A 25,070-nucleotide genomic window follows, 5' to 3' on the forward strand; every position below is an offset into this window, starting at 1 on the left:
CTGCTGCTGATGCTCCGTATCGGCGTCTCACCACATTCTGCCTGCAGTGAAGGCTGTGGGTGTTGACTCTTCTCCTGGTTGGGAAGCTTCTTGCGAGCAGCGCCAGCGGCATTTACTTTCAAGATTATTCCTTTCCATATTTCCAGCAGTGCCGGGCACAGGACCTCTGAGTTGCAGTGTTGAGTTAACATCTCTTGGTGATCTGTGGGCTAGTTGTGTACTCCATCGAACTCACCTTCAGTGTGTTTTTTGGTCTTGAAGAGCATGCATAAATGACCTCTTGGGCGGCAGTGGGGGATTTTGTGTCTGTAGGTTGTGTAGTTTCATAAACCTTACTCTAAACTGCACCCTGACCAACCACTTTCACTAACTTCCAAGACAGTTACAGAGATCACTCCTGTGGAATGATGGGTCTTCCCTGCAGCCCTGCACTTGGCCTTGGCGGTGGGACTTCCCTGCATGTTAGGCAGCAGATGGCCTCGGAGTTGTTAGGCTGTGCGCCGTGTGGGTAGGAGCTTGGGAAAAGCAGAAAAGAATCCTCTGTAGCTCTCATCCCTCTGCCTTATCTGGGCTCCCAGCGGGGCCTCCCACAGCGAGCGGGTTTGGCCTGGAAGGGAGGCCTCTTGCCAAGGAAGGGCCGGCCCAGGGGGAGCAGTAGTACCGCAAGCCTATTGTAGCTGGATTGTGTCATTTTATTGGAGACCATTAAGGAAATGGACGTTCAGTTTTTTCTTTTCCAGAAAGCAGATAATGGCTTCTAAGCCAATTGGAAGGAAATTTGAAAAGGTTTCATAACAGTGTTATTTCATTATTACAGCCAGCCTCCACAGGCAGCCAAGTTGTTTTCAGGCCTGACCCTGGCTCTGGCTTTTTCGTTGTGTGGATACCTTTCCAAAGTGTCTGATTTGATGACACATTCAGGGGTTCTGTGTTTGACAGCAGACCCAAGAGTGTGCAGAACTCTGAGCAAACAGCATTTACAGTTACGTAATGTAATTTAAAAAATGAGCCACAGTCTAGGTGATACTGGAGATAGTAATACTGATGTGGAGTGTCTGGGTGTTTCTTGAAAGGCTGTTTGTTTAGCTCCCTAGTGAATTTGGTAAACTAAGGCCGTATTTTTATTTCTAGAGCTGGGAGTTCCCCAAGCTGGTCGTTTTGACCTTGGAATGTTAGGAGCACCAGAAGTTCTGATTATGAGACAGAGAGAAGGTGACACCTTTTCATGTCCATTAAAAAACCCAGGACTCACTCCTGACACCCCTTTGTCCTACAGACAGGGCAGAGAATGGGACCCCTGCTCTTTGGGATGGTATTGCTTTAAAGACAATCAGAATCTACCTGTTAAATGCTCATCTTCTCTGTGAATCTGTGTCTTGGTTATTATTACCTTTGGCAGCTGAATTTAAATCCATTGGGGGTGGGGTGGGGTAGTTTGTAAGTACATTTTCAGAAATGCATCTTAAAGCTTTTCAGGAAAAATTTGGGACCTGCTAGTGCAAATAAGCATCGCAAATATGGTTGCTTTGCTTTTAGGTGATCGGCGAGGACAATGTTGCGGTGCCCTCCCACCTCTACAAGGTGATCCTGGCGCGCAGAAACCCGAGGTCTGCTGAGCCCCTGGCACTAGGGGCCTTCGTGGTGCCCAACAAGGCCATTGGCTTCCAGCCCCAATTAAGTGAGTTCCAGGTGAGCCTGCAGGAGCTGGAGAAGTTGTCAGGACTGGTGTTTTTCCCTCATCTGGATAGGACTAGTGACATCAAGAACATCTGCTCGGTGGATACCTGTAAGCTCCTGGATTTCAGGGAGTTCACTCTGTACCTGAGCACAAGAAAGATTGAGGGAGCCCGATCGGTACTCAGACTGGAAAAGGTCATGGAAAATTTGCAGAACGCAGGCATTGAACCTGATGAGGAGTTCATGACTCGCTACAGGAAGAAGCTGGAAGAACTCAAAGCTCAGGAGCAGTCAGGAGTCCTGGAGAGAAAGTCCTCGTAGTTCACGTCTCAGAAGCGTGATGTCATCTATAATGAAGCAGGTGCGGCCTCTTCAGATACTGTATTTTAGTGGCTTTGTTTTAAAATGATGGAATCCTAAATTTCAGACTAAAGTTCTCCCCAAAAGATGTCAGATGTTTTGGTTGATATTTTATTTGACGTGGGAAACTAAGGAAACTGTTAACGCCTGCAGATCACGGGCTGGTCTTGTGTCAAGTTAACAGGAGGGCTGTGTCTGCGGGATGACGCTGTGTGCGTGTCCCTCTGGATGTATTGTATGTGAAGGCGTTATATTTTCTGCCTCTAAATCGTACAGTGTCTTTGATGTATCTGCTCAGCCTTCTTGGAACCCAAGATTGTACGTGTTCTTTCCCTGGGACTTGAGCTGGTCTTAGAGATGGCTTTTACATAACCTCTATGCATTGTCCTGACCACGTGTATCATATATTTGTTTCTTGTTCCTCCTCTCATGGACCTGCTGTTCCTCCTCTTCTGTTATGCAGAAGCACTCAACAACTACATTTTCTGCTCACTTAGTGTGTTCTGTATGCTAAGCTAAGTGCTTTACACGTATTATCCTACAGCTACCCTCTGAGGGAAATACCACTATCCTCATTTTACCCATGAGGAAATTGAGGCTTAGAGAGCTGAAGTATTTTGCCCAAGGTTCATCTTCCCAAAGAAGTAATCCACAAGGAATGAGGCATATAACATGGGGTACGTTAGAATCTTCCCTGACACAGAGGCTCAAGGACATACCTCCGTGGGTGTCTGTGATCCTGGGGCTTGCTTGGTAAGAGGGGTCTGGCTTCTTGTCTGCAGTCGAGCCATAGGGACTTGAGTGTCCTCTGACTTGAACTCTCCTTAGTTCTTTGGGAAGAAACAGTCACAGGTATTTGAACGGTAGAGGGCAGTGCTTCCTGGGGTCTATCTGAGTCCCTGCTGGCCTTCAGAAATGCAGTTCTTCTAGTGCCTGGCTGGTGCCAAATCGATGTGTTCCTTGCTTTCCAGATGGGCTTTTGTGAATCTCTGCCCGCAGATTCACCAGCTCATGGCTTGCTCGCCTTTGTGCCTGCCTGTCTACCTGGTTGGCCCAAAGACCCAAAGACAGTTAGTTACCTCTGGGGGAAACAGTGTCTGTTTTTCTGAGCCAGATCTCTAGATTTGGGTTTACGTGGAATCCTTTCATGGGCTGTCATAAGTGCAGGCAGTAATATATCTTCAAATAGAGCATAGGAACTTGTCTGACTGTGTCCTGTCAGTACTGTCTTTCCAAGTGGTGTTACCAGAACAGTTTTTGTGGTGTTTTTGTGTTTGTCTCTAACAGAAATGCCAAGGTGTTAAGATAAAGGTAAGATGAGAATGGTTGATCTTGTTCTGCTTTATTCGGGTAAACAAGAAAGAAGTTGGGGGGTCAGAACACTTCAGCCCGGTTAATGCCAGCCTGTTTTATCCCACTGTTCCCCATTAGCTTGTGCCAGTCTCTTTCTTCTCAAGGAGAAAGAGCCCAAATGTCACTGTGACCAAAAACATCTGTTACTTTTTCTCCTTCTTGAAGAGGTGACAGTGGGGTCTGGGTGTTTTTCCAGGAGCCCGAGGGCGGCTCTGTGGGAGGGGTCCTACCGCCCATCTCCAGAGGTGAGTCCCCGTCCACTGTCCCCCGAGCCTGTCACTACGTTCTCCTCTGACCTCAGTATCCAGCAGCCTTGGGGTTATTCCCATGCTGTTCTCACTCCTGTGCCTCCACCTCGATGGTAGAAAGTCTTGATTTTTAGATCAGTAAATTAAAGTGTTTTAACACATTTTTAGTTCCTATGAAAAATGCTACCTAGTCATTGTGAAAAAGAGATAACTACTTATAATAATAAAAAAAATGTGTCTCCCAGTCCTCATTATTATATGTAAAAGTTTTGTTGGTATACAACAAGTGGTGCTTGAATTGTTGTCTCAACACTTCCACTAAGAGTCCCTCCAAAACAAACTGAAATGTAAACACTGGGTAGAGCTCAGGACTTTCCCCTGGATCAGATCACTTCCGCCTCCCCCGTGGGACTGTTGAGTACTTGGATTCAGACGCAGCAGAGCCCTAGACCTCCCCCCAGCATCAGGTGTGTCCCTCTGGTCAGAGAAGCACCTCATTACTGACCTGAGCCAATCACCATCCAGCCGGGCCCTCTCCGGGTCCTGCCGCGGTCTCAGGCTGCACCTGGGACTCTGCGTTCCACTCTGTTTATGCTCAGGGAGCCCCTAGTCTGAGGGAGGCTGCCGAGGGAGAAGGACCCAGGCTCTGCTGCTGGGACACCCGTCTGGGGGCGAGGGACTCACTCCCTAATCTCTCTCCACCTGCAGTAACATCTTTATTTCGAGACTTCAGGCTCTTTGGTCTATGGATTGAGACTGTTTCACCTATATCATATGCAGCAAAGGGGGACCTTACACAAGTGGCAAAGGTAGGATGGGTGTGCTAGCCCCTTAAATACCTGCTAGTGTTTCTGCACTTGTGCCTCCATCTTCAAAAGGCTGAAAACCTCCGTCCCTCCTTCAGGACTTAGAATAGAGCCCAGCAGGAGATACAGAGTGTGATCTCAAGGGAATGAATGGCTTCCTACAGAGCTGGGCTCAGCCTGCAACCCTGCTCTTGGAGTGACCGTGAGTATTACCATGTCGCCTGTGTTCCCTGCCTTGATCGTGAGGCCATAAATGTCATTGGCGTTAACATGACGAATCTCCAATTTCCCGTCAGCAGCCTGTCCCCGACCCCAGGGTCTGCTGCTCTGTTCCTTGCTAACTCCCTACCACGTCCACCCCGTGTGCCCTTCCCCTTTCTGGGCCCTCACTCTCCTCCTTGAGCCTCTAATTCATTCTGGTGGAGCTGGTCAGGGGTGGCCTCACATCGACCATGGAACCCCTGCTCTTGCCCACGCCCATGCCCAGCTTCTTCATGTGGCCTGCTTTTCTGGGCGTCGTCATGGAGATGGTCTATCACGGGATCCAGTGCTGTTTTTCTAGTCCAGCCTCACCTTCAGGGACCAACCCTCAGGTCATCAGAGGGCCGAGTGGGATGTACCACACTCTGTATAATTTGGGGCAAGGGGAGATGGGGTGCTTGGATGGGCTTCTCTTCCATGTTCTTGAACTTGACAATTCGGCCAAGGGCTGGTCCCCTCTGAGTGCACAGCACTCTGAGTGCACGGCACTCTAGGGGTCAATGTGGCCTAATGCCACACTGATGGGACCCCTCAGTCAGCAGGCTCTCGGGCTAGATAGGACAGGAGGGTCATCTTGTCCAGTGCGCCTCATGTTTGGCTCACGTCAGAGTAGCCTAGGGAGTTTAATCCGCCCCCCCAATTTTATTTTGAATAATTTCAAGCTTTCAGAAAAGTTGAAAGTGCAATGAATGCCCTCCCTCAATATTGTGTCTCATTGGTGTTCTTTTCTTGAACCATTTAAAAGTAAATCATTGTCTAAAAAAAAGTAAGTTGTAGACACAGCACTTCACTTTTTTTACTTTATTTTTTTAAAATTGAAGTATAGTTGATTTATAATGTTGTATTTCTGCTGTACGGCACAGTGATTCAGTTACACATATATATACATTCTTTTTTTATATTCTTTTCCATTATGGTTTTTTTAAAATTAATTTATTTTTGACTGCCTTGGGTCTTCGTTGCTGCACATGGGCTTTCTCTAGTTGCGGCGAGCGGGGGCTACTCTTTGTTGTGGTGCACGGGATTCTCATTGCGGTGGCTTCTCTTGTTGCAGAGCATGGGCTCTAGGTGTGTGGGCTTCAGTAGTTGTAGCACATGGGCTCAGTAGTTGTGGCGCACAGGCTCAGTAGTTGTGGCACACGGGCTTAGTTGCTCCGCGGCATGTGGGATCTTCCCGGACTAGGGCTCGAACCCGTGTCCCCTGCATTGGCAGGCGGATTCTTAACCACTGCACCACCAGGGAAGCCCTCCGTTATGGTTTATCATAGGGTATTGAATATACTTCTCTGTGCTATACAGTAGACCTTGTTGTTTATCCATTCTATATATAATAGCTTACGTCTGCTAACCCCAACCTCCCACTACATCCCTCCCCCAACCCCCTCCCCCTTGGCAACCACAAGTCTGTTCTCTATGTCCGTGATTCTGTTTCTGTTTCATAGGTTCATTTGTGTCATATTTTAGCTTCCACATATAAGTGATATCATATGGTATTTTTCTCTGTCTGACTTAACTTAGTATGGTAATCTCTAGTTGCACCCATATTACTGCAAATGGCATTATTTTCTTTTTTATGGCTGAGTAATATTCCATTGTATGTACCACATCTTCTTTATCCATTCATCTGTCGATGGGCATTTAGGTTGCTTCCATATCTTGGCTATTGTGAATAGTGTTGCATTGAACATTGGGGTGCATGTATCTTTTCAAATTAGAGTTTTCTCTGGATATATGCCCAGGAGTGGGATTGCTGGATCATATGGTAGCTGTATTTTTAGTTTTTAAAGGAGCCTTCATACTCTTCTCCATAGTGGAGAATTAATTCTTAAATAGAATAGGTCCCCAATGAATCATCCATCCTGCTTGCCAAGTACTCTTTGGGCCACATGTAGGAGGCCTGAGGGCCAGCCAAGGAGGTGGCCTTGAGGAGGCCGCTTGCCTCTTGTGGCACCTTCCTTGTCCTAGTCAGAGAGCAGAGGCGCCTCCACCCACTCTTGGGTGCTCTGTCCCCCAGTTTTGCATCCAAAATTGCTCCCAAGTTTCTCACCCTCCACTGTCCCCATCCTAGTCCAAGCCCCATCATCTCTCCCTACAGAGACCACCTGACCTGTTTCCCCTCATCTTTTCTTATGCCCCACAGATCTTTCCCTCAGAGCAAGAGGTGGGATCTTTCTAAAGTACAAACCCAGATGGCAACCGTGCCCCTCCCCGCAAATAATAAAAAAGCATGTACAGCAAGGCACCTCTTTGTGTGCCCCTGGGTCATGTCCACACTCTGCTCCTGGCTTCCCCTCACTCCCATGCCAGCCATGTGGGCCACCTTTCCCTTCTGGACCAGGCTGCGACCCTTCCCTCTCTCTGCCTGGCAACACCCACCTCAGTCAACAAAAATGCCATGTCTTCATCAGAGGTCTTCCCTGACGCCGTCCCCTGGATATTCTTACTCGTTGTACTTTGTCCCCCACCCCCTCACTGTTTTGTAATTATAAAGAGCCCTGGTTTGTGGATTTTGAGGTTAATGTCTGTCTCCCCAGGATGGCATGGGCCTCCCCTGTTTGTGCTCATTTTTTTAACTCCAGAATCTGGGAGATGTTCAGCACATGTTTGCTAAAGGAAGAATGGACAGGTGCCTCGGTTTCCCCAGTTGGTCCCGTGTGTAGGCTAACATCACTTAGCAGGAGTGAGTGAGTGAGGAAGGGGACTCCTTTGGCTCCGGGGCCTCCTGTCCCTCACGCCTGGGGAGTCCCGCTGCTGTCAGGCCTGCTGGCCAGGCTGTGGCCCCACTGCTCCGTTTTTATTTATCCTGCAGACGTCAGAGTCTCTACAGGAGGAGGAGGGTGGTCACGCAGCAGCTGGGGCTGACGGGAAGCAGACACATGGGGCCAGGTGGTCCTCAGCCGGGGCACAGGAGCAGAGAAATCAGCACGGGGGGCTCTGCAGCTGGGGCCTGGCAGCAGGTGGGTGGCGAGGGCTGGGCGGGCTGCCCATAATCGAGGAGCTGACAGTGCGCGTAAAGAGCCCACTTAGTGGAAGTGGAGGACTGGGGGTGGGAAGTCCAGAGCTTCAGCACCCCGACCCAGCCATGCCCCTGGCCTATGGTCTTCCTCACGCCTCCTGTACTCCAGCCCCTCACTGCCTCCTAGTCTCCCTGCTCTGGGCTTCTAGAACCCCCAGGCCCCCAGCCCCTGTGACGCCCTCCGCCCTCCCAGCCTCCCTGTCCCTCAGTTCCCCAGTCGCCACCTCTGGCCCGTCCTGCCAGCGGCCTGGGCCCTGCTGGCCAGCCTCCTTCTCTCACCTCCTTCCACTCCCTGTGGTGACCTGGCAACAGCCCCAGGTCTGTGTGGACTGATTTCCCGACACTCCTGTCCTCTCTGCCCCACACCCCCAGGGAGGGGCTCTCTTGGGGATCCAGCTTCCCCCAGAGGTCAGGTGGGGGAAGGGTGTGGCTGATGGAGGGCCTGGTCCCTCCCCCCGCCCCGAGCTGTGGAGCTGAGCTAGGGAGAGGGTGGTGTGGGGAGAGGGAAGGGCATGCGGGGCCACTGCGGGGCAGGGGGTGGGGTCCCCGAAAGGCCACACTACCTTCCCAGCTTCCTTGGTCTTGCCTGGTGTCATCTGCCCTTCCCAGCTCTTCCTCAGTCTCCACTGTACCCCTTGGTCCTTCCAGCTTCTCATGGTCCCTCTCATTGGTGACTGAGGAGCTGGGGCCTAGGTTATTCTGCGTGTCAGGAAGGACGGGCTGGGGGGAGCTTTCTGCTGCATTGTGTGTGTAACTAGTGTCCCGGGGGTGGGTGGCTATTGGGGGTGCCCCTGGGTGGAGAAAGGGACCTGTGAGGGGTGTGTCAGTAAACAGAGAGCAATTCAGGAAATTAGTGGATGTTACTGTGGAAGGGACTTAGAGATTGTCCCTAACCATTTACAGATGAAAACACAGGGCTCTGGAAGAGGGAAATTGGATTGGCATGAACAAGTCACACGGGGGCTGGTAGTCATGCTCATCATTATCATGCTGGATATCTATTAAGTGCTACTGTGTACTAGGGATTATTGTAGATTCTTCATGTGTCTTAGTTTACACAATCCTCACACTACCTTAGGAGGTAAGTACTGTCATGCCCATTTTACAGATGAGAAAAGGGAGACTGGAACAGTGAGGTCAGTTTCTCCAGATGATACAGCCAGCCCATGCAGAGCAATGGAATGTTTTCACACTGCACAGGGAGTTTTGCTCCTTCAAATGGTGGCATATGTATTAATATATAAAGCATTTCTTTAGAGCTCCTTAAAAACAATAGCAGACATTTCACCAAGGAGGATATAGGAATGGCTAATAAGCACATGAAAAGATGCTCAACATCATTTGTCATCATTAGTCATCAGGGAAATGCAGATTAAAATTATAGGATACACCCACCCAATTGGCTAAAATTAAAGGAAAAAAAAAGACTGACAATTCCAAATGTTGGCATGGATATGGAGCAACTGGAACTCTCTTTTTTCTTTTCTTTTTTTTTTTTTGTGGTACTCAGGCCTCTCACTGCTGTGGCCTCTCCCGTTGTGGAGCACAGGCTCCGGACGTGCAGGCTCAGCGGCCATGGCTTACGGGCCCAGCCGCTCCGCCGCATGTGGGATCTTCCCAGACCGGGGTGCGAACCCATGTCCCCTGCATCGGCAGGCGGACTCCCAACCACTGCGCCACCAGGGAAGCCCAAGCAACTGGAACTCTCATTGCTGGTGGGAATGAATGATGAGCAACCACTTTGGAAAACATTTGACAACTTCTATAGAGTTAAACATATACTAATCAGATGAAACGGATTAGTTGTCCCCTGAAACTAAATTTCTAGGCATTTACCCAAGAGATAAAACATATGATCACACAAACACAAGTACACAATGTTGATAGCGGCAGCTTTATTCCTGATGGCAAAAAACTGTAAACAACCCAAATGTCCAGTCCATCAACTATTGAATGCAAAACCAACCATGGTACCTCCATTTAATGGAGTACCTCTCAGCAATGAAAAGGAACAAACCGACACAGGCAGCAACACGGATGAGGTTCAAATGCATTATGCTAAGTGACAGCATCCAGACACAAAGGCTATGTGCAGTATGATTCCATTCAAATGAATGCTCCAGAAAAAAGAACTACAGGAGCAGAAAACACCTCAGTGGTTTCCAGGGACTGGGGCTGGGAAAGGGGTTGAATGCGAAGGAGCATGAGGACGTGATGGAAATATTTGATATCTTGATTTTGGTGGTGGTGATTACTGCTTATACATTTGTCAAAACTCACCACACTGCGCATTTAAAAAGAGTGAATTTTGGGACTTCCCTCGTGGTCCAGTGGCTAAGACCCCAAGCTCCCAATGTAAGGGGGCCAGATTTGATCCTTGGTCAGGGAACTAGATCCCACATGCTGCAGCTAAGACCCAGTGCAGCAAAAATAAATAAATATTAAAAAAGGAAAGAAGGGTTAAGATCTTAAAAAGGATGAATTTGTTACGTGTAAATTATACCCCACGGAATGTGATCTAAGGATAGAAACAGTGGGCTGGAGAGGATAGAAAGTACGATGGTCATTGTTGCCTCATTGAGAAAGTGACATCCGAGGAAAGAGAGGGACGCCATGCACTCTCTGGGAGAAGACTGTGACAGAGTGGGAACAGCCACTGCTGAAGCCCTCAGGTGAGGCATGCGTGCACGGCCTGGGCAGGAGCCAGCAAGGAGCTGGTGTGGCTGAAGTGGAGTAAGAGCTGGGGTTGTAGACGGGCTCAGACAGGTCCTGGGGAGGGGGGTGCATTGGGGGGCTGCAGAGGGCTCAGGCTGTTTTCTGAGTGTGATGGGGGCCACTCGGGGGTTCTGTGCAACTTGCCTTTTAATAGACGCCACTGGCTGCTGTGTTGAGAAAGGTCTGGGCCAAGGACCAACCAGGAGGCCTTTGTAAGAATCCAGGTAAGAGACGTTGGTGGCTCAGACCAGCGTGGCGACGGTGGTGTTGAGGAGTGGTCTGACTTGGGATATATTTTGAAGGCAGAGCCGGCAGGATTTCCTGCTGGATTGGATGTGGGGTGTGTGAGAGAGAGGAGGTAGGGATGATGCCAGGGTTTTTGGCCTGAGCAGCTGGAGCTTCAGCTGAAAACCCCATGGGGGCTGCTGACCGGTGTTACCTGTCCCCTGGTGCGTGTGGCTGAAGTGAAGACACACACAGGGGAGGGCTCGGCCCTGCTCCTGGCTCTGGGGCTCAGAGGATGGGCTGCCTGTACTGGTTATTCCATTACCCTTTATTTATTGGCCTTATTGGCTTTTGTCATTTCCTCGTTGTCTCCTGTCTGGAGAGAAGACCATAAATGTGATGGATTGATACAGGATACAGGAGGCCCAATTATCTCTGTCGAGCCAGCCTCTCCTCTTGGTCAAGCCCTCCCCGTGCTCCGTCTTTGCAGCATCTCCCATTGCCTTGCAGGCAGAAGCAGCCTGGTCCGTGGCTGTCCAGGAAGAGGGAGTGCAGCCCAAGAGGGTGAGTGGCAGACAGACGGTCCCCAGGAGACACGGCTCCAAGAGCAAATACAGGAGGCAAGCTCAGCCCCACAGAGGCCGGGCCGGAGGACAGCGGGGTGGGAGGGCAGGATGTACCGCCACCGGTCAGCCCACATCCGGGGAGGGGGGCTCTGCTTCGACTTTCACGCCTTTCTGGAATCCGAGCTGGCGCCTCCCTCCACGAACGCTGGGGCGATGGGGCTTTTCTCTCCGGCAGCAGGTGCCTGGCAGCTGCCCGTGGATGCCAGCCCCGTGAACTGGCCTGGGAGGAAGTGCCTGTCGGAGTGGTGATTGTACGTGCTGGGCTTGGGCTTGGCCCGTCCCCGTCCCCTGCCCTTCAGGCTGACTTGGGACGCCCACAGGAGAGAGGCACCTTGCGTGGGGGCCCCCTGGGTCCCTCTGGGATCGCCCCAGGATCCCCTGAGACAGAGCTTGGCAGCTGCCGGGCTTTGAGTGTCATTTCTGAACCAAATCCCTCGGCCCCCACCTCAGGCCTGTCTGCCTGCCTCTGTCCCTGGGAATGTCCTGAGGCCCCTGGTCCAGGGTGGTTGGGACAGGAAGCCTGAGGTTCCTTCTTAGGATTTTAGGCATCTCCCTATGGTCACGCCCTGCTCGCTCCCCAACACGGATCCTGGTTGCTGTGCCTTGAGTGTGCATGTGTGTGAATCCGCACCTGCCTCTCCACGTAGGCGAGCATCTCATGTAGGTGGCGTCCTTCCAGAAGAACAGAGTGGAAGGTGGGGCTGTGGGTGAGAATAGGAGCCAGGGACCTAAGAGAACAGAAGGGCAGGAAGGACTCAAATGGAGGAGAGGATCCAGGTGAACCCAGTGGACGGTGAACGGCTGGGTTGAGGGGGTGTCTCTTGTGCCAGCATTCCGGGGCTGCTCTCTGTGCCAGGCACGGGGCGGGGGCCAGAGAGTGTGGTGCGAGCGGGCCGGCCTGGCCTTCCCCAGCCCTCAGGCAGCGCACAGGACGGTGAGCTGGAGGGGTGTGCAGGAGACACAGTCCTGCGGCTTCCCCAGCCCATCCGCGGTGCCTTTGGCACCTCCTAGCTCTCGGCCGCCGCCCGCTCTGTCTCTGCCTGTAGGAGTGAGTGCCTGTGCTGTCTCCCTGCCCCTCCCAGCCTCCCAGCACTGAGTCTCGTGGCCGTCAAGGCTGAGGCGGAAGAGTGGCTGGCACGGGGCAGGGAGCAGCCTGGCCCCAGGGTGAGAGCTGACGTCTGTCCAGGAGCATCTCTCTCCTTGCCAAGGGCTGAGATCCTGGGCTGCATGCCTGCCTTCTGACACAGGAGCCGGCATCCGTCCCTCACGGAACCTGGACCCCAGCCTCACCCCAGTGGCCGGGTGACAGCTGTGGCGGTGTGGTGACCGCAAGGCCCACTCTTGCCTCCCTCCAGATGCGCCTGACACCTCCCAGCCCACTTCAGGCAGCTACAGAGACCCACACAAGGGGCCCCAAGCCCAGAATCCAAGTTTTGGCTTCAAGAACAGTGAGGAGCTCCTGCACTGGCCCATTCCAAGCGGTAGTGACCTGGAGCATGTCAGAGGGGAGGCCTGGCCCTTATGGTGAGTGACCCAGCCTCCCCCACCCTCCACGGGCTCCACAAAGGGTTACTGAGCCACTGCCGCGTGCCAGCCGCTGAGCAAGGGACCGGCCGTGGTGCTGAGTAAAGCGCACTTAAACCCTGTCCTCATGGTTTTGTTTTGCTTTTAATTCTTACTTTACATGGGAGCAGTGTATAGTTGATTAACAATGTTCTGTTAGTTTCAGGTATAGAGCAAAGTGATTTGGTTATACATACACCTGTACCTATTCTTTTTCAAATTCTTTTTCCTTTAAGGTTATTACAGAGTATTGAGCAGAATTCCTGTGTTATACAGTAGGTCCTGGTTGATTATCTGTTTTATATATACATTAGGGTGTATATGGTAATCCCAGCCTCCTCGTTTATCCCTTTCTCCACCTTTCCCCTTTGGTAACCATAAGTTTATTTTCGAAGTCTGTTTGTTTTGTAAATTAGTTCATTTATATCATTTTTTAAAGATTCCACATATAAGTGATATCATGTGATATTTGTCTTTGTCTGACTTACTTCACTTAGTATGATTATCTCTAGGTCCATCCATGTTGCTGCCAATGGCATTATTTCATTCTTTTTTATGGCTCAGTAATATTCTATTGTCTCTGTGTACCACATCTTCTTTATCCATTCATTGGTAGATGGTCATTTAGGTTGCTTCCATGTCTTAGCTATTGTAAATAGCTACAGTGAACATTGGGGTGCATGTATCTTTTTCTTCTGTTTTTTTTTGGGGGGTGGCATGCCAGGTGGCATGCGGGATCCTAGTTCCCTGACCAGGGATCAAACCCACGCTGCCTGCTGTGGAAGCGCAGAGTCTCACCCACTGGACTGCCAGGGAAGTCCCTGTATCTTTTCAAATTATGGTTTTCTCTGGATATATGCCCAGGAGTGGAATTGCTGGATCATATGGCAACTCTATTTTTAGCTTTTGAGGAGTCTCCATACTGTTCTCCATTGGCTGAACAAATTTACATTCCCACCAACAGCGTAGGAGGGTTCCCTTTTCTCCACATCCTCTCTAGCATTTATTGTTTGTAGACTTTTTGATGATGGCCACTCTGATGCAAGGTGATACCTCATTGTAGCTTTGACTTGCATTTGTATAATAATTAGGGATGTCGATCATCTTGTCATGTGCTTTTTTTTTTAAAAGAGTGTGAGTGAAAGTTACGTCTTGAAATTGGCTTCGTGACAGTCTTCTTTTTGGATTACCTCCCCCAGGACATTTCTGGAGGGCAGGTGTCATTTACAGTCCCACAGGCCTTGTTAATATGAAGTGCCCATGAGAAACAGTTTTAAAGTTGTTGTTACGGGAAACGGCCCCAAGGCGGCAGGATTTCTTCATGCCCAGCTTGGATGCTCAGGCAACCAAAGCCTTGGAAAGTCAAAAGTTGTGTTTGGGGATTGTAAATTACAGTGGAATGTGCCAGAAGAAATACCCAAGGGGGTTATGTCTCATTACTTCCTCCCCCTTACCTTTCAACCTCCAGGTAAAATCCCAACCCCTGCAAAACCGCTTGGCTGAGTGTGCTGTCATCCGGAGGCAGGGCGACTCTAAGCAAGGAGGCTGGAGGTGGGAAGCCCGCCACCAGAACACGTGGAGACCAGGTGACTTTTCAAAGCTCTTACAGCCCTGAGGGTCCACCATTCTTTGGTTGCACTAGGCTTTGTTTAGCTGTAGGAGGACCTGCCTGGATCTAGAAATTGTGATCCCATGCAGAGGGGACCAGACACTACAGGTCCAAGGGGGGCTAATTTGCTGGTACATCTTCCCCAGCTCCCTCAGCCCCAGGACAGTCCAGCCATGAGAACAAAGCCGGCTCAGGCTCCATTGATGTGACACCAGCCCAGGTCACCGAGGCCAGAGAGGAATATAGTAGGCATTTCTTTTTTCTTTTTTTTAATTTAATTTTTACTTTATATTGGACTACAGTTGATTTACAATGTTGTGTTTGTTTTAGGTATTCAACAGCTATACATAGACGTATATCTATTCTTTTTTGGATTATTTTCCCATATAGGTTATTACAGAGTTGAGTAGAGTTCCCTGTGCTATACTGTAGGTCCTTGTTATTTTATATATATTGGGGTGTATACGCTAATCCCAACCTCCTCATTTATCCCTTTCCCCACCTTTCCCTTGTAACCGTAAGTTTATTTTCTAAGTCTGTGAGCCTGTTTCTGTTTTGTAAATAAGTTCATTTGTATCAACTTTTGGATTCCACCTCTAAGTGACATCATGTGATGTTTGTCTTTCCCTGTGTGACTTACTTCAGTTAGTATGATCATCTCTAGGTCCATCCGTGTTGCTGCAAATGGCATTATTTCATTCTTTTTAATGGCTGAGTAATGTTCCATTGTCTGTATGTACCACATCTTATTCATTAATCTGTCCACGGACAGTTTGGTTGCTAGTGTTTTGGCTATTGTAAAGAGTGCTGCAGTGAACAATGTGGTGCGTGGGTCTTTTTGAATTATGGTTTTCTCCGGATATTCGCCCAGCACTGGGATTGCCGGATCATCCGGTAGCTCTATTTTTAGTTTTTAAAGAAACTTCCATACTGTACTCCATAGTGGCTGTTACCAGCTTCCACTCCCACCAGCAGCTTAGGAGGGTTCCCTTTTCTCCACACCCTCTGCAACTGCTGCTGTTTGTAGACTTTTTGATGATGGCCATTCTGACTGGTGAAAGGTGATACCTCTTTGTAGCTTTGATTTCCATTGCTCTAATAATCAGTGATGTTGAGAATCTTTTTTTTTTTTTTTTAAACAGTATGTTCCTGGGTTGTAAATTAGAGTGGAATGTGCCAGAACAAACACCCGAAGGGTTGTGTCTCATTACTTCATCCCCCTTACCCTTTCACCCCTAGGGCAAATCCCAACCCTGGAAAACCACTTTGCTGAAGGTGCTGTTGTCCAGAGGTGGGGCGACCCTAAGGAAGAAAGATGGAGGTGGGAACCTTCCCAGCAGATGTGGAGACCAGGTGACTTTTCAAAGTTCTTCCGGCCCTGAGAGTCCACCACCCTTTGGGTGCACTGGGCTTGTTTTAGCTGTAGGGGGTCCCGCCTGGATCTGGAGGTTGTGGTCCTGTGCAGAGGGCACCAGGCACTACAGGTCCAAGGGGGGCTTCATTTGCTGGCAGATCCTCCCCAGCTCCCTCAGCCCCATGACAGTCCAGCCTTGGGACCCACGCCTGCTCAGGCTCCAGGAATGTGACACTAGCCCAGGTCACTGAGGCCTGAGGGGAACATTGTAGGCATTTTTTTTTTAATTTAACTTTTGTTTTCTCTTGGAGTACAGTTGATTTACAATGTTGTGTGTTTTTAGGTGTTTGGCAACTTGATTCAGTTATACATAGACATATATCTGTTCTTTTTCAGATTCCTTTCCTATATAGGTTATTAAAGAGTGTTGAGTAGAGTTCCCTGTGCTATACAGAAGGTGCTTGTTGATTATCATCTATTTTATATATATTGGGGTATATATGCTAGTCCCAACCTCCTCATTTATCCCTTCTGCCACCTTTCCCCTTTGGTAACCATAAATTTGTTTTGAGTCCGTTTCTGTTTTGTAAATTAGATCACTTGTATCAGTTTGTAGATTCCACATCCAGTGATATCATATTACATTTGTCTTTGTCTGACTTACTTCAGTTAGTATTGAAACCGTGTATAAGCCCCTGTGTCCTTGTCTTTTGTGATAAAATGCTGACTCAAGAGTTAATGATTGGGAAATGTGAAGATAGAGAAACAAAGAAAAGCTGTTGGGCTGAGGAACTGGTAACAATTTAGACTATAATTCTGCCACATAGCAGAATCATGAAACCCACAGTTCCCTGAAAGATATAAAGGCCTGACACACATTCCTGAGTTGTTTTTACAGAAAGCAGACCCTCTCCAGATGAAAACTGCTGACCACAAAAACATAGACCCTAGACTGGTTGAAACCAGAAGCTTGAAACTTCGCCTTAATGCCAACCAATCCGAGAATTGTCTGCGAGCTAATCACCCCCTCCACGTTGGGTCACACAGTCTTGAGGGCATTAGCCTGCTGTGGCCCCCTTTGCCTGGCGAAGTAGTAAAAGCTATTCTTTTCTGCTTCACCCAAAACTCTGTCTCTGCATTTCTATTTGGCACCAGTGAACAGAGGCCGAGTTTTGGCAGTAGAATTCTGGGGGCTCATCCAGGATCGACCTGTGTGCAGGTGGCCTTGAGGTGCCCCTGTGTTTGGTCGGATGCTCTGAGGTTTCTCTCCACACCAGCCTTCATCGAGAGAGCGGAGGGTTGGAGGACTCCTCTGGAGGCCGGATTGCCAGGGATCCCCTGCCGTAGGGCTGTGCCCTGATCATACCCGGCCTGCCATCTCGGTAGTTGGAGCTCCGAGGCGGGGATGGAAGACAGGAGAGAAGCTGTCCTAGCAGCTGCCAAGGCCACCTTTGCCTTGAGGACATCCCCCTCTCCTTCTGCCCACACGGGTCCGGACTTCCTGCTCTGAGAAGATATTTTGGGGAAGGAGCAAGGTAGAGTTTGAGACGTTGCAGCACCTCTGCCAGCACTTCGGTAAGCCCCCTGGCGTGCACTCCGAGGACCCTCAACCTTGTCCATTTGGGGGACCTTCTGTTGCCGTTTGGGAATTTTTTATTTATCTTTTTGGGGGGTGGATTTTTTAGATCCAGTTTGTAAGGAGCAGCTTAGACTAAGGTCATGGGCTTAGTGGGACTTGGCAACCAATTTGAGCCTTGGGCTGTTTGGGGTTTTTTTTGTTTGTGGCTTCTGTTTGCCAGACAAGGATTTGGTTTGCCTTTGGTTTTGCTGGCAAGTGTTTAATTTGACTCAATGTGGGAAGTGCTTCTTCTTTGATTCCATCTGACAGCCCACTAGGGAAAATTTTGGCAGCCTGGTCAACCTATAATTATAACCCTATAAATAGGGAAAAAATAATTTAACACCATGTGGTCACAATATTCTGTAGACTCCAGAGAAAACTGGTTGAGATGAAACTCTTTTGAAATTCCAAAACTGGTCCATTTTGCATGTGCAGTTAGAGAAAGCTGGCTTGATAAAATACTTTTGTTCAGAACACTGACCTTGAGAGGACAAAACTATTCTTAGGAGAAAACTTGAAGTTAACTCTTATCATGTCCTTGAAGTACAAACACAGCCCACTGTGCCTGGGACTTCAGTCTTAGGTTAATTAGTAGAGCCTCAAGCCAAGGAGGGGAAGGAAAGGAGGGAAGAAAAAGAAGCCTTTAAAATCAAATGTGTAAATTTGTTCTGTTATTCATAAACTGATAAGTTTAATTACAGTGCCTGATTCATGAAATATAAAAAGATGAAACAGTGAGATCTCCCTCCATCTGTATGTATGTCTCAGTATGTGTCTCTGACTTTGGATAATATTGCTGAGGTTAATTTGTAAATGAGCTCTATTTAATTGGCTTAAAGAAAAGTAAGTGCTTACAAATGAGATCTAAATTTACCTACTTTTGTCTTCTTGCAAGAGGGAAACAAAAGATGTTTGCATGGGCTTCCCTGGTGGCGCAGTGGTTGAGAGTCCGCCTGCCGATGCAGGGGACACAGGTTTGTGCCCCGGGCCGGGAAGATCCCACATGCCGCGGAGCGGCTGGGCCCGTGAGCCCTGGCCGCTGAGCCTGCGCCTGCGCGTCGAGCCTGTGCTCCGCAACGGGAGAGGCCCCAACAGTGAGAGGCCCGCCTACTGCAAAAAAAAAAAAAAAAAATTGCATTTATTAGACACATGTCTTGTGGCACTTTGAGAAAAGAAATTGTGCTTTGGGAACATGCATGTTTTTTGAGATTATAGAATGTGTTCCTAAGTCTGCTAATCAGAGAATGCCAATATGACAGACAATTCAGTCGCTTTCTTGGTTCTCACTAGAGATTAAGGGTTGTTGTTTTTTTAATTAATTTTTTTTTGGCTGCTTTGGGTCTTGGTTGCTGCACGCAGGCTTTCTCTGGTTGCGGCGAGCAGGGGCTACTCCTCGTTGTGGTGCGCGGGCTTCTCATTGCGGTGGCTTCTCTTGTTGCAGAGCACAGGCTCTGGGTGCCCAGGCTTCAGTAGTTGTGGCTCGCAGCCTCTAGAGCACAGGGTCAGTAGTTGTGGTGCACAGGTTTAGTTGTTCTGCAGCATGTGGGATCTTCCCAGACCAGGGCCCAAACCTGTGTCCCCTGCATTGGCAGGTGGATTCTTAACCACTGTGCCACCAGGAAAGTGCAAGGGTTTTTTTAAGGGTTAAAAATTATAATATGTAATTAAGGCTAATAAAATGATAAGGGAAACATTTCAGTGTGTAAAGCAAGTAGGAGATGTATTGCCAGTGAGAGAAGGTATAAAGATTGCAGATATTTTTGTTGAGGAAAAAAATGATGATAATTTTGTCCTACAGTTGGTTGTTTCTGGATGGAAAAAAATAAGGGACAAATTAATATGAATCCAGAAAGTGATTAAAGGATTGTGAAAAAGGTACTTTGAGAAAAGAATTTTCTATGTTGTTAACATTGGTCCCCTCATTGTCAGATTTCTGCTGTCCTGCCCTTATAGCATAGAAATGGTCTACTTCTAAGTCAGGGAATTTAAAAATGAATAAACGATAGCTGTAAATTTTTAAAAATCAGGGCTATGGGAAATCCAAGATGCCCTCTTGGCTTTTCCCGGCTCCCTGACAAACCTCATTTTCTATTAGATGGGTTAGAGATTTCTCTGGCTGCAGGGAATGGCTCACAATGAAAAGGAAAAGGTTAGAAAATGTGTGTCCCACTTGGAGTATAGTGTCTACCATCTCCAGTGATCAAGACACCCACTTCACTGGATAAATCATACAAGACTTAATGTCACAAATTTCTTGAAATTATCACTCTATCATCCTCAATCATCAAGCAAGGTCAACAAAACTAATGGAAAAACTGGACTCAAACAGAATGAAATAAATTATAGCGGATTAAATGAACTGCTAAATATGATTATCGTTTTTATGAATTGTCTGACATACTGCTGGCTTCTAATCCTTGGCCCTTTTCTTCAAGCTACTTATGATTTACAACAATTTGGTAATTTACACCTGTAGGTAAAATTATTTTTTTCTCTCTTCCTGGTTCCTCCAGAAATTGGAGACTCTTGGGTTCTGAGCAGCCTTATCAGGTGAATGGAAACACTGTCTCTTGGCATGTGCAGGAATCTAGATACTCTTGAGACCTGGAAAAGAGACACATTTACCCAACCTATAGATATCACAGGCAGAATCTGCAGGCAAGCCTGGCCTTGAGAGGCCTTTTAAAAGTTCGCTCTGAAAGGGCTTCCGGGAAGATGACAGAAGAGTAAGACGCAGAGATCACCTTCCTCCCCACAGATACACCAGAAATACATCTACACGTGGAACAACTCCTACAGAACACCTACTGAACGCTGGCATTAGATCTCAGACCTCCCAAAAGGCAAGAAACTCCCCAGGTACCTGGGTAGGGCAAAAGAAAAAAGAATAAACCGAGACAAAAGAATATGTACAGGACCTGCACCAGTGGGAGGGAGCTGTGAAGGAGGAAAGGTTTCCACACACTAGGAAGCCCCTTCGCGGGTGGAGACTGCGGGTGGCGGAGGAGAGCACAGCAACAGGGGTGCGGAGGGCAAAGCGGAGAGATTCCCGCACAGAGGATCGGTGCCAACCAGCACTCACCAGCCCAACAGATTTGTCTGCTCACCCGCTGGGGCGGGCGGGGCTGGGAGCTGAGGCTCAGGCTTCCATAGGAGCACAGGGAGAGGACTGGGGTTAGCAGCGTGAACACAGCCTGCAGGTGGTTAGTGCACCACAGCTAGCCGGGAGGGAGTCCAGGGAAAAGTCTGGACCTGTTTTCTGGACCTGCCTTAGAGGCAAGAGACTTTTTCTTCCCTCTTTGTTTCCTGGTGCTCGAGGAGAGGGGATTAAGAGCACTGCTTAAAGGAGCTCCAGAGACAGGCATGAGACGCTAAGGCTGCTGCTGCCGCCACCAAGAAGCCTGTGTGCGAGCACAGGTCACTATCCACACCTCCCTTCCGGGGAGCCTGTGCAGCCCGCCACTGCCAGGGTCCCAGGATCCAGGGACAACTTCCCCGGGAGAACGCACGGCACGCCTCAGGCTGGTGCAATGTCACACCGGGCTCTGCTGCCGCAGGCTCGCCCTGCATCTGTACCCCTCCCTCCCCCCGGCCTGAGTGAGCCAGAGCCCCCGAATCAGCGGCTCCTTTAACCCCGTCCTGTCTGAGCAAAGCACAGACGCCCTCCGGCGACCTACATGCAGAGGCGGGGCCAAATCCAAAGCTGAGCCCCAGGAGCAGTGAGAACAAAGAAGAGAAAGGGAAATCTCTCCCAGCAGCCTCAGAAGCAGCGGATTAAACCTCCACAATCAACTTGATGTACCCTGCATCTGTGGAATACATGAATAGACAACGAATCATCCCAAATTGAGGAGGTGAACTTTGACAGCAAGATTTATGATTTTTTCCCCTTTTCCTCTTTTTATGAGTGTGTATGCTTCTGTGTGAGATTTTGTCTGTATAGCTTTGCTTCCACCATTTGTCTTAGGGTTCTATGCAGTTCTTTTTGTTTGTTTTGTTTAAATTTTTTCTTAATAATTATTTTTTATTTTAATAACTATTTTATTTTATTTTACTTTATCTTCTTTCTTTTTTGCCTTCCTTCCCTCCTTCCTTCCTTTCTTTCTACTTTTTCTCCCTTTTATTCTGAGCCATGTGGATGAAAGGCTCTTGGTGCTGCAGGAGTCAGTGAAAGGAAAAGACCTACATTAACGAACCCAAAACAATTAGGAAAATGGGAATAGGAACATACATATCGATAATTACCTTAAATGTAAATGGACTAAATGCTCCCACCAAAAGACACAGATTGGCTGAATGGATACAAAAACAAGACCCATATATATTCTGTCTACAAGAGACCCACTTCAGACCTAAAGACACAGACTGAAAAGGGGATGGAAAAAGATATTCCATGCAAATGGAAACCAGAAGAAAGCTGGAGTAGCAACTCTCATATCAGACAAGATAGACTTTAAAATAAAGAATATTACAAGAGACAAAGAAGGACACTACATAATGATCAAGGGATCAATCCAAGAAGAAGATATAACAATTATAAATATAAAAGCAGCCGCAAAGCATAGGGAGATCAGCTTGGTGCTTTGTGACTGCCTGGAGGGGTGGGATAGGGAGGGTGGGAGGGAGGGAGACGCAAGAGGGAAGAGATATGGGGACATATGTATATGTATAACTGATTCACTTTGTTATAAAGCAGAAACTAACACACAATTGTAAAGCAATTATACTTCGATAAAGATGTAAAATAAAAAAGAGGAAATTAAAAGCAAAAAAAAAAAAGTTTGATCTGAGATTCCTAATGAAGAGTTCCAGTGCAGCCAATATAAATGAGCCTATATGAGCAATTACATTTATATGAATAATCTGGCGATGTATATTGAAACCAGACTTATTTTGAACAAATCAGCCTTAATTTGGCTGGACTTTGTAAAAAGTGAGGATAATCTAGAGAGAAAAATTATGTTTCAATAGTATAGCTTTGTGGATATTGAAGTTTTGTATTTATTGAGGCTTTGTATTTATTATCTATGTCCAAGATGGCTCCTTATGCTGTTACCTTATTATAAAGTTTAATTAAACTAGTAAAAGAATATCCTAAGCTTGTTTCTAAAGCCAATCATGGTACTCTATATCTTTGGATGAAGATCAGATGCCCTGTGACCTACAACGAAGAGATTATGCACACTGGAAAAGATATTATTTAAAGGACTGTCAGTAAACTAAATAAAAAGACCCTTAAAAGATACTCTTAACTATGATATGTACCACAAAACTGAAGGGAATTTACTAGATTTCATATTTCCCATTTAAGAAGGGCCTGTGCATTTGAATGTCTATAGAAAAGACTGCTAACTCCAAACGACACCCACATCAGGATGAAAAGAAGTCAACAGCAGTGGAAGACAGCTGACATAAAAATCTGGACCAGGCCCGTAAGAACCATCCAACTAATTCAGACTGCACTGTTTATCAAATGTTTGTCTTCCTATCAAAACGGAAAGTTATTGTTTTACTTCTAACCATATTTTTGACCCCAGTGTTCAGCATGAAAAAAATTCTCTAGTGAAGTTGTAACAGAGTATAAATATTCATGACATGTATCCCTGCTTGTTTTAAGTGTATTGCTAAACGTGTACAATGCTTGTGTGACAATTAAGTACAAGTGATAAACTGTATAGCCTGCAAAGCATTTTCCTATTCACATACCTGTGAGCCTGTTCATGATATCTGATGAGTTTTCCCCCAACATGGAGAACTAAGCAAAAAAAAAAAAAAAAAAAAAAGGCATAGGACCAAGGGACATAAATGGACCCAGAGCAGGCAACTGGGCGACCACTCTGGCAACGTTGGAAAAACATATTGATTATCAATCAGTGGGTCTATTTTGGGTCTATTAAACATGCATTGTACATCTGCTTTAGCCATTAAAAAAATCAAAATGAAATAACTGGTTCAGACGTCCAAAATGGAACTAGGTGGCCAGTATGGATGTGGGTTCAGACATGTTCCTACACTACTGCAAACTTGAATTCGCTAAACTTTATCAGACTTAAGAATACCATCAGCCATTTTCAAAACAATATCTAATGGCAGCTGCCAACTGCAACCTTATCCTCTCAAGGTCTTGTAACTATGAAACCTTTTTCCTACTTTAAAAATAGTAATAGCAAATGAGACAGCTCAAGCTATAGCCTCCCAGCAAAAGCCTCCTTGGTTACTAAATATCTGTAAAAAGGAAGCACTCCAAAACTTATTTTCCTGGTTGCCATCTGAAATAGGATTATTTTGAAGAATACTACAAAGGTGTATTTTAACCATTATCTGCATTGTAATATGTCTAATAATTTTCAAATGTTTGTCTAGGTGCTATGACAAAGCAATCAAACAGAGAGGTAATATTTTCTTAATACAAAATATTGATGCTAAGCTTCGAATTCGAGATTATTTCCAACTCTGTGTCCATTCCCCAAATTAGTCAGGACTATGCCCCACATCAGCAGGAAGTAACCAGAGCGGTTGTCACCCCATTCCCACAGAGAAGGGGAAAATTGAAACAGAGATGGACTGACACTGAGTTCTTCTGCCAAGTTTATGATTAACCTCTCAATCTAAAACATCCCCTTTCATGTTCTGCAGCTATTCCTTCTCAACTGAGGAATATCAAAGAAAAAGGGGGATTGAAACCATGTACAAGCACCTGTGTCCTTCTCTTTGAAGAAGAACGCTGACTCAAGAGTCAGTGATTGGGAAATGTGAAGATGTAGAAACAAACAATAGCAGATGGGCTGGGGAACTGGTAAGAATTTATAATTCTGTCAAGTAGCAGAATCACCCAAGTTAGAGTTTTCTGAAAGATATAAAGGCCTGACACGCATTCCTGAGTTCTTTGTACAGGAAGCAGTCCCCTCCAGATGAAAACTACTGACAGCAAGAACATAGACCCCAGACTGGATGAAAACCAAAGGTTAATGAAGTTTGAAATTTCACCTCGATGCCAACCAATCTGAGAATTTGCCATGAGGTGATCATGCTCTGCTTCTTAAACACTATAAAACTACTCACTACCCCTCCGGGGTGGGCCACAGACTCTTGAGGGCATTAGACTGCTGTGGCCTCCTTTGCCTGACAAAGCAATAAAAGCTACACTTTTCTACTTCACACAACACTCTGTCTCCGCCTTCCTATTCGGTACGGGTGACCAGAGGCGAAGTTTCAGCAACAATGTGATCATCTCAAGGTCCATCTGTGTTGCTGCAAGTGGCATTATTTCATTCTTTTTATGGCTGAATAATACTCCATGGTCTGTACATACCAAAACTTATTTATCCATTCATCTATGAACATAGGGTTCCTTCCGTGTCTTTGCTATTGTAAATACTGCTGCAATGGATGTTGGGGTGCATGGGTCTTTTTGAATACGGGTTTTCTCTGGATATACCACAAGGAGTGGGATTGCCAGATCATCTGGTAGCTTTTTGTAGACTTTTAAGGAACCTCCATACTGTTCTCTATAGTGGCTGTTACCAGTTGCCATTCCCACCAGTAGCTTAGGAGGGTTCCCTTTTCTCCACGCCATCTCCAGCTATTATAGTTTGTAGACTTTTGGATAATGGCCATTGTGACTGGTGCAAGGGGA

At 47.4% G+C, this 25,070-nt stretch overlaps 1 protein-coding gene across 3 annotated transcripts in view; it reads left to right on the top strand.

The window, feature by feature from the left end:
• LOC112407265 (nuclease EXOG, mitochondrial) overlaps positions 1–16,147 on the top strand; it is a 34,809-nt gene extending 18,662 nt beyond the window's left edge. The window contains exons 6-12 of one of the 3 annotated variants that reach the window (XR_003004713.1): positions 1,537–2,038; positions 4,347–4,447; positions 4,543–4,646; positions 11,172–11,225; positions 12,643–12,811; positions 14,319–14,436; positions 15,699–16,147. Coding sequence is in view for 1 of the 3 variants with exons in the window: in XM_024756491.1 (XP_024612259.1) it covers positions 1,537–1,998 (462 nt within the window). In the remaining 2 variants the exon portion in view is untranslated. Of the gene's footprint in view, positions 1–1,536; positions 2,126–4,346; positions 4,448–4,542; positions 4,647–11,171; positions 11,226–12,642; positions 12,812–14,318; positions 14,437–15,698 lie in introns of those variants that run through there. The other 2 variants (XR_003004718.1, XM_024756491.1) reach the window with 2 other exon arrangements.
• The last annotated feature ends 8,923 nt before the right edge of the window (positions 16,148–25,070 follow it).

This window comes from Neophocaena asiaeorientalis, unplaced genomic scaffold (genome assembly GCF_003031525.2).
Source record: "Neophocaena asiaeorientalis asiaeorientalis breed wild unplaced genomic scaffold, Neophocaena_asiaeorientalis_V1.1 scaffold265, whole genome shotgun sequence".
NCBI lineage: Eukaryota > Metazoa > Chordata > Mammalia > Artiodactyla > Phocoenidae > Neophocaena > Neophocaena asiaeorientalis.